Below are 14,291 nucleotides of genomic sequence, written 5' to 3'. Positions count from 1 at the left end.
TTTATAATGTGTATTATGAGTCTTATGAGAGCTTAGAACTGACATTTTTTGTGCTATAAGCTGACCACAATGCATTTATACTTGACCTTATAAGTCGTAAACTGGCTGCTTTATAATGTGTTATGGTTAGTGTTGCATAGAAATATGCATATAGTTCTTAAAACTATAATACCGTATACAGCATGATAATAATCATCATAATCATATAATGCATTGTATGTTTATAAAACATGTCATGGGATGCAGTGTTGCCATATGAGAGAGAGAGAGATGAGTGTTAATAGCGTATCTAGCTAGCTAGCACATTCCAGGTGCATCTGCATACTGAATAGGGACTTTATTACTGGATGTAATTGGGTCACTGCCATGTGACTGCATACAGATTACAATTAATCATATTCATGTGGTCATATTTGTGTTCCGTTATGGTCCCTGATATACTTCCTACATAGTGAGGCTACTTGTGTCTGTCTGTGCATCAGGTGCTTTTATGAGATGAGCTACAGTAATTGAGTGACTCATCCAGGGGCCTTGGAGGGCTAAGATATGAAAATGCAAAAGTCCCTGTCTGTGCGTCCCTGTGTTCCAAACTCTATATAGACTTAATTATTTCAACTTCAAGTCACCACAACTGTAGAGCCTTCAGTATAGGTCTGCTGTCGATGGTTCTTAGCCACAGTATCAGCGGTGGCATTGTGCTACGCTGTGTTCCCTTTTTATTCATGTTATTTTGCTTCCTATACAGTATCAGCAGCAACGATTTCATGAACGTGAATGTAGCCTATGTGGCAAAGGAGTGTCGTCTTTCACCTGCTCTTCTGTCCTCTGAAGCCTGATTTATGCTCTGGTGACAAAGCGGTGTGTGAAGTGTCGTTAGACAAATGTGACACGTCAACACTTTTTGCAGGCGAAAATACATTTTTGTGAGTGACACATCTGGAGTCGTGCATCTAACCCACACTGTAGTGTCACCCACTGAATTGGCAGGCTTAGCCCTGTGTTGGAATATTGAGCTTTTCTTATGGACAAATAGTAATTTAACGTCACAAAAGAGCTCTTGTCATCAGTCTTGTTTAGGGAGGCAATTTAATTAAAAGGTCGGCCTGCCTTTCCTATTGTGTTTGAAAGATGACCATAGCCTCGGATGACATCCATAGCTGCGATAAGCTGATTTAAAGCCCCATCTCAGTAATTGCAGAGAACCACCATTGTTTGATAAACAGTTAAGGTAGGCTGCTGGCAGCCCACTTTTATCGCACAGTGAACACCTGAGGAACCCGCAACGCAACTGCATGAAATCTATGTTTTCAGGTATAGTGTTTCCTGGGGCACTGGCTTGCATTTGTCTATAGTATGTTTAATTAAGTGAATCACCAAGGATAGTATTAAAACTGTTGTGTGTGTGTTTATGCTTTTATGTGCATGGTGGTACTTGCTAGACTGAGACGCCTGTACATAGTTGAGGAGATCAATTGCCGTCTTGAGTATTTTGGAGAGCAGCTGTGTTTTGTTTTTGTTTTTGGGGGGGGGGGGGGTGGTTGTGACGCGAGTAGGTCTTCCATGTGATTTCTGTCGTCAGCCTCATAAGTTCTGACTGGTACATTACGTGGTGGTAAAACTGTTGCACACTTTGATAGTTAATTTTGTTGTTTTGGGCATTAATCCGGCATGCAAGAACCCTTGTCACGTGCTATGGACAGTGATTGGATTAGTCTACATATGATAGCTGTCAGGCAGAAACCTTGTATCTAAATTTATATTGGCCAATTTTTGCCCTAGTTGACTCGCTCAAAAATAGCGAGAATAGCTGATCTTTTTTGAAGAATATTGTCATACCCAAGATAGCAACGCCAGACACTTTGTGGATTTTATAAATATTTAACCACATTTAACTTTCCATTTCCTGAAAAGTAACATTGTCAGGTAGAAACCTTGTATGTCCAAAACAAACTATATCACTTTCAGTGGCATAATTGTGTATTGGGATATGCTATGGTCCACCAGGTGCTGGAATGAGTGAAATTCATATTTCCCTAATTTCTATAGTTTCATTTTGTATACATTTTGGGCAGTTTTGATGCGTGAGATGGCATGTTGTCCAGTTCAATGTCGATTACGTTTAGACTAGAGGGTAAAACTGTGGAGAAAAGTGTATTCATTGCCTTTGACTGTGCTCCTCTGCGTTGCCATGACAGCGACCGTGGGAGCAGGGCGGTTGTTTGTGCGGCTCTTGTGTTTATGAGTGGTCCTCAAAAGACAAGACAGTAAGACACTTTAGAAAGTAGCAGCATGCTCTGGAGTTGTCATCATCAAAAGCAACCAGCCCACGACGTCCAGGGCAAAGGAAGGCTCCGGTAAGTCCAGCTCCAGGCAAGTCCTCACAACATTGTATAAGATATCCTAGCCTCCCAGTGTGGACAGCATTGCATAATAGGTGTTGTTCAGTATTGTCTGAAAAAGTGCAGCAGTATCGGCTGTGACTCATCCTGTTTCCATGGCTCTGAATCCTGCACAATTATGACTCTGCCTCCAGGGAAGAGGATGTGCAGTTCTCAGCATTGTACCTGTACGGGGGGTGGGGGGGTGGGTGGGGGTGTCTATCGGTACTGCAGATGGATAACCAAGGTCAGTCTCACACTTCATTACAACTGCTACTCCCTCTGTGTCCGCAGTCTGCCGGCGATGCCCCGACCACACCTAAGTACGCCAAGGACCACCGTGATATTTTCTTCCCTGCCTCGTTGCCAACGCCGGTCCTGCTCAGCCACGGTGCCTGCCACCCACTGTCTGCCCAAGACGGCCAGCCTGCCAAAGTACTGTACGAACCCCCTGGCAAGGTGCCCAGACCTTTTGCCTCCTCCTCCGTCTTCCACGAGCAGCCACAGCACCGAAGACCAGCCAGTCACCCTGCGGGAGCCATGGCCTTCCTACCACACACAGGTCAGTAGCCTGCTTTGACCAGCCAGTCACCCTGCGGTAGCCATGGCCTTCCTACCACACACAGGTCAGTGTATAGCCTGCTTTGACCACCTCTCACCCTGCTGCAGCCATGGCCTTCCTACCACACACAGGTCAGTAGCCTGCTTTGACCACCTCTCACCCTGCGGTAGCCATGGCCTTCCTACCACACACAGGTCAGTAGCCTGCTTTGACCACCTCTCACCCTGCGGTAGCCATGGCCTTCCTACCACACACAGGTCAGTAGCCTGCTTTGACCACCTCTCACCCTGCGGTAGCCATGGCCTTCCTACCACACACAGGTCAGTAGCCTGCTTTGACCAGCCAGTCACCCTGCAGTAGCCATGGCCTTCCTACCACACACAGGTCAGTGGTATAGCCTGCTTTGACCACCTCTCACCCTGTGGTAGCCATGGCCTTCCTACCACACACAGGTCAGTAGCCTGCTTTGACCACCTCTCACCCTGCGGTAGCCATGGCCTTCCTACCACACACAGGTCAGTGGTATAGCCTGCTTTGACCACCTCTCACCCTGCTGCAGCCATGGCCTTCCTACCACACACAGGTCAGTAGCCTGCTTTGACCAGCCAGTCACCCTGCGGTAGCCATGGCCTTCCTACCACACACAGGTCAGTGGTATAGCCTGCTTTGACCACCTCTCACCCTGTGGTAGCCATGGCCTTCCTACCACACACAGGTCAGTAGCCTGCTTTGACCACCTCTCACCCTGCGGTAGCCATGGCCTTCCTACCACACACAGGTCAGTGGTATAGCCTGCTTTGACCACCTCTCACCCTGCTGCAGCCATGGCCTTCCTACCACACACAGGTCAGTAGCCTGCTTTGACCAGCCAGTCACCCTGCGGTAGCCATGGCCTTCCTACCACACACAGGTCAGTGGTATAGCCTGCTTTGACCACCTCTCACCCTGCGGTAGCCATGGCCTTCCTACCACACACAGGTCAGTGGTATAGCCTGCTTTGACCACCTCTCACCCTGCGGTAGCCATGGCCTTCCTACCACACACAGGTCAGTGTATAGCCTGCTTTGACCACCTCTCACCCTGCTGCAGCCATGGCCTTCCTACCACACACAGGTCAGTAGCCTGCTTTGACCAGCCAGTCACCCTGCTGCAGCCATGGCCTTCCTACCACACACAGGTCAGTAGCCTGCTTTGACCACCTCTCACCCTGCGGTAGCCATGGCCTTCCTACCACACACAGGTCAGTAGCCTGCTTTGACCACCTCTCACCCTGCGGGAGCCATGCCCTTCCTACCACACACAGGTCAGTAGCCTGCTTTGACCACCTCTCACCCTGCGGTAGCCATGGCCTTCCTACCACACACAGGTCAGTGTATAGCCTGCTTTGACCACCTCTCCTATCGGAGCCTTTGCTCATCTGTAATGTGTGTGAACACTTGTTACTTTACATTGGAGTTCTCGTTTTAGAAGGCAAATGCTGTCTTTTGTATGGGCTGTCACACTCTCGAACTGAAGTGTGTGTGTGTGTGTGTGTGTGTGTGTGTGTGTGTGTGTGTGTGTGTGTGTGTGTGTGTGTGTGTGTGTGTGTGTGTGTGTGTGTGTGTGTGTGTGTGTGTGTGTGTGTGTGTGTGTGTGTGTGTGTGTGTGTGTGTGTGTGTGTGTGTGTGTGTGTGTGTGTGTGTGTGTGTGTGTGTGTGTGTGTGTGTGTTGCTTGAGGGTGTCAGTGCAGCTGTGATATCTCCTGTGCATAGTCATAGTCTGACCAGCAGGGAGCACACTTGGCCTTTCACAACTGAATGTTACATAATCTCTGACCTGGTTTATTTTGCCTATTGGGCTTTCTTTGTTTGGCACCTAATTAAGTTAGAATGATGTCTCTGTAAAATTGTGACCTTTTATTTTTTGTTTGTTTAGCATTTGATGTATATATGAAATCCCAGAGCTGTTTAAAATAAGTGTCTTATAAACGTATGAATGTTCTGTTGGTGATGATGCATTTCACCATCTAGCACCAGCTATTTGATTTGAACCTAGGGAGGGGCAATGACCTTGTGGGTCTGAATTAACAGAGATAAAGTGGATAATTCTTTTCTGTATACATCCTACCACATAGTTTTTGTTTTTTTGCGACTTTTGCCTTTATTAGTGTGGTTGCCCAAAGGGCAACCAGACTCTAGTAACTGTAACACTTTACGTATTATTTTACTGGAGTAAGACAAAGTTTGGCACTTTATACCTCCCACAGTTTTGACTGTACGCACTTGAGCCATATGAAAAATCGGGAATCGTGTGCTTGTATTTTGTTAAGAGAAATGTTGTATAGTTTAATTGATATGAATTTATTAGTGAATTAAATTTCCCCATTGACATGAATGGGAAAAGGCAAAAAATCACATTCAAGTATTTCTTCCTCTGAGACTGTAATCACTATAGTTACAAAACTTGGAGGATAAATTCAACATTATCCCTAAAATTATTTAACACAAACATTTTATCGGTCGGCCTCATGGTGGCGCTATAACAGTCCACTTTACCTTTTGGCTTATAACTCTTGAACCGTAGGTCGTAAAATCAAAATTATTTTTTCCCTGGATTCCTTGGGTCGTGACACCATGATAGATTTTCCGCCATTTTGAATTTTGTCCAAAACACACAGAAATCGGCACACATGATCTCTGGACCTATCCGATTAAAACACCAACTGCAGAATTTTGGTAGTGCATATCGTTCGGCCGTAATCGTCTTCCGAAGTTAGTAGAAGGGGCCTATATCACAAAAATGCCATAAATCACGAACGGAATGTCCAATCCATCCCAAATTTGAATCACATGTCCGGGGTGGTTCAATCAACCAAGTTCTAAAAGCAATTCCATTTTCATCCATAGGGGGCGCCGCAAATGCGAGAAATGTAACCGTTTGTCGCAAAAACATGAATTTCGGGGGTTAACCCATTTTCGGCAGGAACCCCTTTTGGTGTTAGCACCATGTTATGCTTTAGCTATTTAAAAATAGCAGATCTACAAGCTCATAGCGCGAGTGGCGCGCTACGAGCTTGTAGGTCTGCTATTTTTGAAAAATCGAAGAACGACTGACAGAAACATAGCTTTTTCAGAAAATTCTTTTTCAAACAGACATTTTGTAGAATCTGATCTCAGGTCAGAATGGGTTAAATCCCCTCCGAATTACTTACGCATGATCACAGGGGTGACGCGACATTGTAATTGGCTGGCAATATTAGTGGGAGGGGCATATGTAAGCCACTGCGGCAACCACACTCTAGTTTTTCTAGTTTTATATATTGTTTTTTATGGAGGGATAGACAGTAGGCTGACATGGGCAGAGAAATGGGGGGATGACATGCAGTAAAGGCCGGCGCGATTGGGATCAAACCCGCAGCACACTGCCAGACTGGATTACCAGCCAAGGTGCCTGGACCGCTGAGCCACGGCCCATGCCCTACCACATAGTTTTACCTTAATCAGAAACATTATACAAAACCTTGGCAGAGGACGGCCATCTTGAAAATTGTAGCCCTTTTTTTAAGCAACACAGAAAAGAAACAAGAAATTATGACATAGTCATATTTGTCAGTTGAAACAAACGCTGTTCCCCCCAGAACAGAGACAGAACACGCGCTCTGTCGCTGTTTCCCATGCAGTTAGCTCATAACATTAGTAACTGTTGTCGCTTCGAGCTGCGGTCATAGTGGCTGCGTTGTGGTGTTGCCAGACTTCCGCAGTGCGGGGCAGGGTCTTAGGAGGCATCCAATCATGACTAGGTCGCTACTACGTGATTGGCTACATGGGTGGTGGTGATTGGTTTAGGGGGCGCTAATAAAAACAGGCCTGTTGTATGTCAGGTTTCACCTGACAAAAAATTATAAACAAAAAAACTATATATTCTGAGACCATGGAAGCACATACACAATAGCATACCTTAGTGAGGCAGGAAATATTTTACTTTTTTCAGTTTTTTTATATCATTGCCCTGTAATGTCTTGTCGAATGTCATGTTTTTATGTTTTGTGTGAACTCCAGGAAGAGTATCTGTTGTTATGCCCCAGCTAATGGGGATCCTAATAAACTCTATAAATGATCTCTTATATGCATACACGATTATAATTGCAGCAAAGAAGATAAACTCATAACTTTGTTTGCCACTAGATCTAATTTAGTCGCTTGTCAGAGGAATGCAGAGTTTGCTGTAGCTGTTGGTAGTTGGCGTTCATACATGTACTTTCCAGGTTCAGTATCATCCCTGGAATGTCACTGACAAAACGTTTCGTCTTGGGTCACGTGTGTGTGACCATAGGCGGCGGGTGCGTTTTACCTTTGGGTAGGCTATAGAATTGCGTTGGGGGGGGATTCTCGCGGCCGAGCGGAGCGAGGCCGCCGCCGCGGATTTATTTATTTATTTATTTCCCAGATGGTCTAAAAATGAGTTATTTAGCATACTTTTACCAATGAATTAGCCTATACACAGACAACGACTTTTGGACGTCTTTTTCTCAAGTCTCGAGTCAGTCAGTCAGTGACAGTGTAGATTACCCGGCGGTGTTGGCGTGTTGCTGCCCCTCCGGGAGTCGCGGCTCATGGCTCTCCACAGACGGCACAGAGACAGCAGTCACTCCACTGAACGTGCCAGTGTTGCTGCAGTGGTGTGAACTGTGAACCGTGCGGGCACTGGCGCTGCTGAGTTCTGACACCTTCTATAATGCTGCGCACATATATTATATATATAAAAAAAATACCCAGCATAATTTTTGGGAAGGCTAAGCCTTCCCTAGCCTTATGCACCCGCCGCCTATGTGTGTGACATATAAAATAAAGTAGTTTTGCGCCGAACAAGCTGCGTGCGGCCCAATGTAAAGTTGTAAACCATACGCCACATGACAAAGAACTGACCTACAAGCTCACAACATGCTGTAGTGTGATGCGTTGTAAGTTTGAAGATCTGAATCAATCATGTGACACTACAAATAGTGATGGGAATTATCATTCTTACAGTCTACTGAATCATTCCGTACAGTTCACTAAAATATCTGTTCACCAGTTTGTCCCGTACTATTTACTGCGTTGCTCACACTGAATCAGGAACGTTATGGTACTGACCGTTTGTCCAGTACTATTTACTGCGTTTTTCACTCTGAATCAGGAACGGTACTGACTCTGAATCAGGAACGGTACTGACCGAAACCACATCCAAACGTTCAGTAAATTACTGAGCGGTTTGAGGTGGTCTCGGGCAGTACTGTCTACATGCGTGAGTGAATGTGAACGAGTGTCTGTTATCGTTGTTCGCTTCAAGTCAGTGAAAGAGTAGCTTAAGAGGGGAAAGAATTATGGTCGATTGCCATAATGAGTGAGTCTTGTACTCCAGTGTGCTATGCCCTAGGATAGGTGGTTTAGCAAAAAAAATATTTTCTGTCTGCATGTTTAGACACAAAGAGGTAGAGAGAGGTAAGAGGGGAGCAACTCAGATGTATTTGACTATATTTGTATTGATTGATTAAATACTTTATTAACGTTTGCAGAAAAAAACACAGGAAAGTACCGCTAAGGTGGAGAAGGGGATAACATTTCGATATAAATTACATCTTCGTCAGGTTCTGATAAAATGAGTTGCTCCAGTGCCTCATTCTTACCTCTGTTGACCACTGTCTTGCTTGTGTGATGAGTGGACCAGCTTTCCCAACATACCTGGTTGATCTGTGATGGAACCCATTGTTCTTCTAGTATACCATTCTATAGCCTCTTCTATGTAACCAGAACGTCGCCCCAAAACACCCTTTCTGCGGACTGCTCGCCCCTAGTGGTTCTTGTATTCGTTTGACTGAGGTTACGTTATAGGAATAAGGCTAGGTTTACCCATAGTTATACTTGGGTTACGGTTAGGAATACCTGGTGGCGACTGGCGACCTTTCAGAGGTCGCCGAATTAGACCCAGGCATATTAAATATGCGCTTGTTTTCCTTGACAAGAATCGGCCGTGTGGGATGACGAGCGACTGAGGGGCTTTGGGCGGGGCTTGTACGGAAACCAAGCGATCCCCATCCCTCGCAAACCATCTGTGCTGGATTCTCGGCTGCCAGGCTAAGCAGCTAGGCAGGCTTGCCATTTATACAAGAAGCTCACAAACGTAGTAGCTAAATCTGTCTTTAAAAAATCACACCCGTTGAACTGAGTGGTGTAACTCTGTGTGAGGGTCCCCGGAACTTCCAGACCCACAGGGTGTGTGCCCAGGATGCCGGCCCGGTTCCGGCGAGCCGCCTCACGTGACCACGTCCGAAACGGTTGAGAAATGACCGTTACCGCGTGGGGGAATTAGCAGACAACACTCACAAGTAAAGTGCCTTGCAGAGTCGAACGTAATCGACGCAAGAATACATACGCAACGGAGGGTGAGAGAAATGTCTCCCTTGCGTCACGTCAGTTACGTGATCCTTCTCGTTCCGTCGGGTTGAGATCTGATCCCGAGCCTACGCAACCATATTGCTTGCGTACCTTGCGTCGAGGACACCCTGCCCACCTGGAGGCAGCAGAGAGCAAGAAGGCTTTTCCTCCTCTGCTCGACCCCTCTTGAAAGAGGACAACACTTCCGCCGGCACATTGAGTTGTAAACGTAAACATGATCTGCATGGATATATCACATTGGAAGTTAAACAGGACAACATGACATCAGCGTTCGAAGCACTGCTTTGCAAACTCGTCGGTGATTATCAGGCCTGGACTGACGTTATGTCCAGTGGGCAGGGCTGGACTGAGACAAAATTTCCCTGACATTTTCGCGGAATTTGGCCCACCGCAAACCACCGCGCAGATACTCTACTGACTTTTCGTGTCGAGGCCCATACAAATACTTAAAATACAATACAACATAAATGATACACAACCAACAGACAACTCATTTAACTTTATTTAGCCAAGACCACCGGGCATATGCCTGGTACGTCCTGTGGCCAGTCCACCCCTGCCAGTGGGCAATGGGCCGCCCAAAGAATGGGCCGTCGCCATTGCTTTAATATGTTTTTGGGCCAAATGTTAGCCCTTTGACCCAGTCCAGCCCTGCTTTTCAGACGAAACCTCAGCGGAATTAGAGCGGAGAGAGTGTGTGTGTCCCCTAATCCTATGCTTCTATTTGGTGACAATTTGACCGTTTACAGACGCGACCAACAAACCGTGTTTTCCGTTGCTGATGATCATCCACTAGCGGCTTCCTTTGACAATGAATGGTAGACTGCAATCTGCCTGTGTGAACGCAATGATTAATTGATTACAGCACTAGCAAAATACGCAAACCTGGGTCAATTCAATTAGAATAAACAAGTTTCAAGCTTGCAAGCGTCGTGGTGTGAGCCTGTGGATCGGCAGTGGTATATAGCCTACTTCGATTGATGATATAGTGTAAAACTCATTATATACAGTTATAACTACAGTACATCTCAACTCATAACAAAAAATAAAGTGGCACGTCAGTACAGTTTATACAATCTAAACATATTTGATGCATGGCATGTAATAAAATAGACCAACTGCAGGTGCCAGGGGGTGTCACAGCTGCCATCTAGTGGGCGAGCAGATGCTTGCACATTAAAGATTATAATAGACCGACGTAAACGACGCAAGCGACGGAGCTACTATAAAATAAGCTTTCGTTTTTTGTGTCCGTTTGACTCCCCCACGCAAGGAACAAAACGGACTATGTAGAGGCCTTAAGAATGTGGCATTCTCTCTCCCTTCCTCCCTCTCTGTCTCTCGCATGCACGCACGATCCACATTGTAATTAGCAGGCAACAGTGCAACACTCTCTCTCTGACAGACAGACATACATTGCTGATCCTTGGTTGCACCACTTAGAATTAACTATTCTTAGTTACAACAAAGTTTTGTTTCTCTATTATCTTTGTTTGGGAAAAGGTGATGTTTAACACAAGTAAACAGTGGATGGAGCCCGCACACCACAGGTACAAGAAAGACGTTCTTTATTGAAAATTCTCTGACAACGTTTCGATCTATTTGATCTTCATCAGGTCATGTCAGAAGATCAAATAGATTGAACGTCTTTCTTGTACCTGTGGTGTGCGGGCTCCATCCACTATCTACTAAAGTTTCTTTAGCCCAGCACCCAGCCTGTCGATGTGTGTATTCTACGTCCGCTCTAACACAAGTAAACAGCCACTAGTCTGTCAGCAAGTTGCTCTTCCTGGTAGCCAGGAACTACTTTCTTGTAGAAGTTCTTGTAGTGAATTATTAAGAACCGTTTTAATTGGGACGTGTGTGTTTCATGTTGACATATTTATAACTGTTTTAGAATAGTTTGCCCTATTTTCTAATGGCTGAGAGGCTCACTACGCCCCTCAGCCATTATAAACTATGTCTGTAAACTGTGACCTCTAGTGGCTTATCGCTTATACTACTCTCTCAGCAGGAGAGCTCACAGGCAGGGAGAATAAACACATTATACACATCGAATGGTGCATTTATATAGTTCTTTTATCGAAAGTGCATTCACACTTGCATTCCCACAACGAAAGCGAAGGAAACCATGTAAGACTGCTCACCTGGAGCAGTTTGGGTTTCTGTGTCTTGCTTAAGGACACTTAAGAGCACTTTGACACTAATCTCTCAATCTGTCAGCACTTCTGGCTTAGACATGTAATGTTGTTGTTAGTAGGAAGAGCACAGAAGGCACCCAGAAGGAAGTGGACTTAAAAAGGGGGAGGGTCAAAAACCTGCGTTCCTGTTTAAAACAAAAAGGAGGTTGGACCAGAGGCAAAAACTTTTTTGAGGAGCGCTAGCCAGTTTTGAGTGTTTGTGCAAACACAAACATTGAAGACGAAGGTGAGGACACAAAATTGTGATTGGCCAGAACGAGATGATGACGAGAGCGCCCCTCACTTCACACGGGTGTGATTTTTAACTGAATGAATACCCAGATTGCTTTGACACTAACTCAGGGGGAGCCAGGGATCGAAGTGGCCGCTCTACCTCCTGAGCCACGGCTGCCCCTATACATTAATCCACGGAGGGGTGCCCTGGGTGCGGCCATAGCTGCGATGTACCATTAAACGCTGCTTTTCACCGCAGCACTGATTAGCTACACCTGGCCTACTGCTCCATGAATTATTTTGCATCTACCTCCATGGGTGGGAAACCGAAGGTCAGGGTGAAATATGCTGTAAAAACAATGATTACAACCAATTTATTGTGCAGTATAATAGTAGCATGAACCCCAGGGTCGTAATTTGGGTTCCATGGGGATGGGAATTTCCACCCCTAGCGTTCACATTTAACCTCATAATAATAGTCATGGGATGCAACCTAGCTCTGTGCTGTTTGGCAACGTAATGAACAGCATACACTATCCACGTGGCATTACAAAAGGGGAATAATGTTTCTATCCAAGCTAAAGATTATCTGTATAAAATTAACTGTATAGAGAGGGTATGTGCATAAAGTGAGTGCCAAAGTGAGTTCTACCACTCGGGGCTCCCCCAAAAGCCACTGTGTAATTTTGAACACGGTCGGTATCATCCATTTCTGCATGTGACATAATGTTGTACATACTGTAGATTTAACCTTGTTCTAATAATGATTTGTGATATTCCAGAGGTGTCGTGAGTTATGCATCAATTATACAATTTCATTGCAGATCCCAGGACAAGCTTTTTATGGATACTCAGTTTTGTGTGTGTCTGTCTGTCCGTCCGTCCGTCCTTCAGTAACCTGCTGCATTGCACAACATGGAATGTTAGAACATGAGGATATCTTGTGGTATTGCCTAGCACCAACTACCACGTTTAATGTTACTATTTGTATGTAATCACCCCTTGTCACCACATGTCGATGCCTCTGATGAAGCCTGAGTTCTAGTTTAGAACTTCTAGTTATTTGTTTAAATCAGAGTCCGGTACCGCACATAGCCACACTCACAACGCATCACAGCATGCGTTGTAGATCTGCGATTTCTGTTATAAATTTGTATAATTCGTGCTTAAAGGAGAATTCCAGAGTAGCCCTTTTCTTACCAAATTCTGATGAATTCTGATATTATATCAGATATTATATCCATTAAGCAAAAAATAAATCTGCACGCTGTAACTTTACGCAGGGAGGCGGAGTCTTATCGGCTTCTCGCCGTAGGCTGAAGCTTATTTGTGACAAAACTCTGGACGCATTTCAGACATCATAGACGACAGATGATTAACCCACCGTGCACGGTCCCGCATCTACCAGTGGTTAATGGATATATTGCCGTCTTATTATTTTTACGGTAAGAAAACAACTACCCCGGAATTCTCCTTTAACCGAATCTGTGCCAGAATGAGATCATCTCGTGAATAGCTACTGTACTCCACTGTGCCATCCAAGAGATTACGAGATTTGATTAATAAGCACTAATCCAGCATTAAAAATAGTTTGGGTTTTTTACTCCCATGGTAGAAACACCTACATCCCAATCGCACGTGACCGCGCACACGCTTAATATCCCTTTTCTCCTCAAAATGAGACAAACTGCGATCTTTGGGACCTTATAAAACCCTAATCTTTGATCGCGCTAAGAAAGTTAATCGTCCGTTGATACACAGCCTAGAATGAGGATGTGGCTCAAATATGGAGGGCAATCACTTCCAGATGGGGCAGAAGTGGTCTCTTCTTCTGGCACTGGCCTCACGATCCCGCCTATAGTAACGATGGGAATGTGTTATTACCTCTGGTCTGGGTTGTTGTGAACTTGTGACCTTGTGATGTATCTACAGAGGAGCGAGAGGAACCCCCAGAAGGCTTGACGTACCGCCAGCAAGAGTCTCACCTTTGCCAACAAATGAAGATGGCCACTGTCTCTCCTGGGCAAGACGCTGCAGGGGCTGGCTGGTACCAGGAGGAGCCTGCCATGTGTAGTGCCACACAGTCATGCAGTGGTAAGTAGCGCTGCATTACTATATTCTTTGCGGGGCGCTAGCCCCTCCTATGCCAGCTTTGAGTGTTTGTGTGAACACAAACATTGGCTGATGATTGGCTGATCACCCCATGGCGATGATTTGATTGGCTGAGCAAAGTGAAGACGCCAAAAGTGATTGGCGGGAATGATATATTTGTGATGATTTGATTGGCTGAGCAGTGAGCGCGGAATGTTATGTATGATGGTATGATGATAAGGGCACCCCTCACTTCACACAAGTGTGAACACAAACATTAAATGCCATTGACAATGAAGGGAGAATTTATGTCGTATGTAGATGAGCAAATTGGCTATTTTTGTACACAAAGGTTAAAATCCCATTGACAATGAATGGAGAATTTACGTCATATGTGGACGAGCAATTTGACCTACCTCCCCAAACTGCTATG

General features: G+C 45.4%; 1 protein-coding gene across 3 annotated transcripts in view; it reads left to right on the top strand.

The window, feature by feature from the left end:
• cabin1 (calcineurin binding protein 1) overlaps positions 1-14,291 on the top strand; it is a 76,328-nt gene that overhangs the window by 57,375 nt on the left and 4,662 nt on the right. For all 3 annotated transcript variants that reach the window (XM_083784905.1, XM_083784904.1, XM_083784903.1), the window contains exons 35-36: positions 2,673-2,940; positions 13,700-13,861. In XM_083784905.1, coding sequence (XP_083641031.1) covers positions 2,673-2,940; positions 13,700-13,861 — 430 coding nt within the window. The remainder of the gene's footprint in view (positions 1-2,672; positions 2,941-13,699; positions 13,862-14,291) is intronic.

This window comes from Protomyctophum parallelum, assembly GCF_964188405.1.
Source record: "Protomyctophum parallelum genome assembly, chromosome: 15".
Lineage (NCBI taxonomy): Eukaryota > Metazoa > Chordata > Actinopteri > Myctophiformes > Myctophidae > Protomyctophum > Protomyctophum parallelum.
The sequence above is the reverse complement of the archived record's forward strand: the minus strand, read 5'-3'. Positions and strand labels throughout refer to the sequence as shown.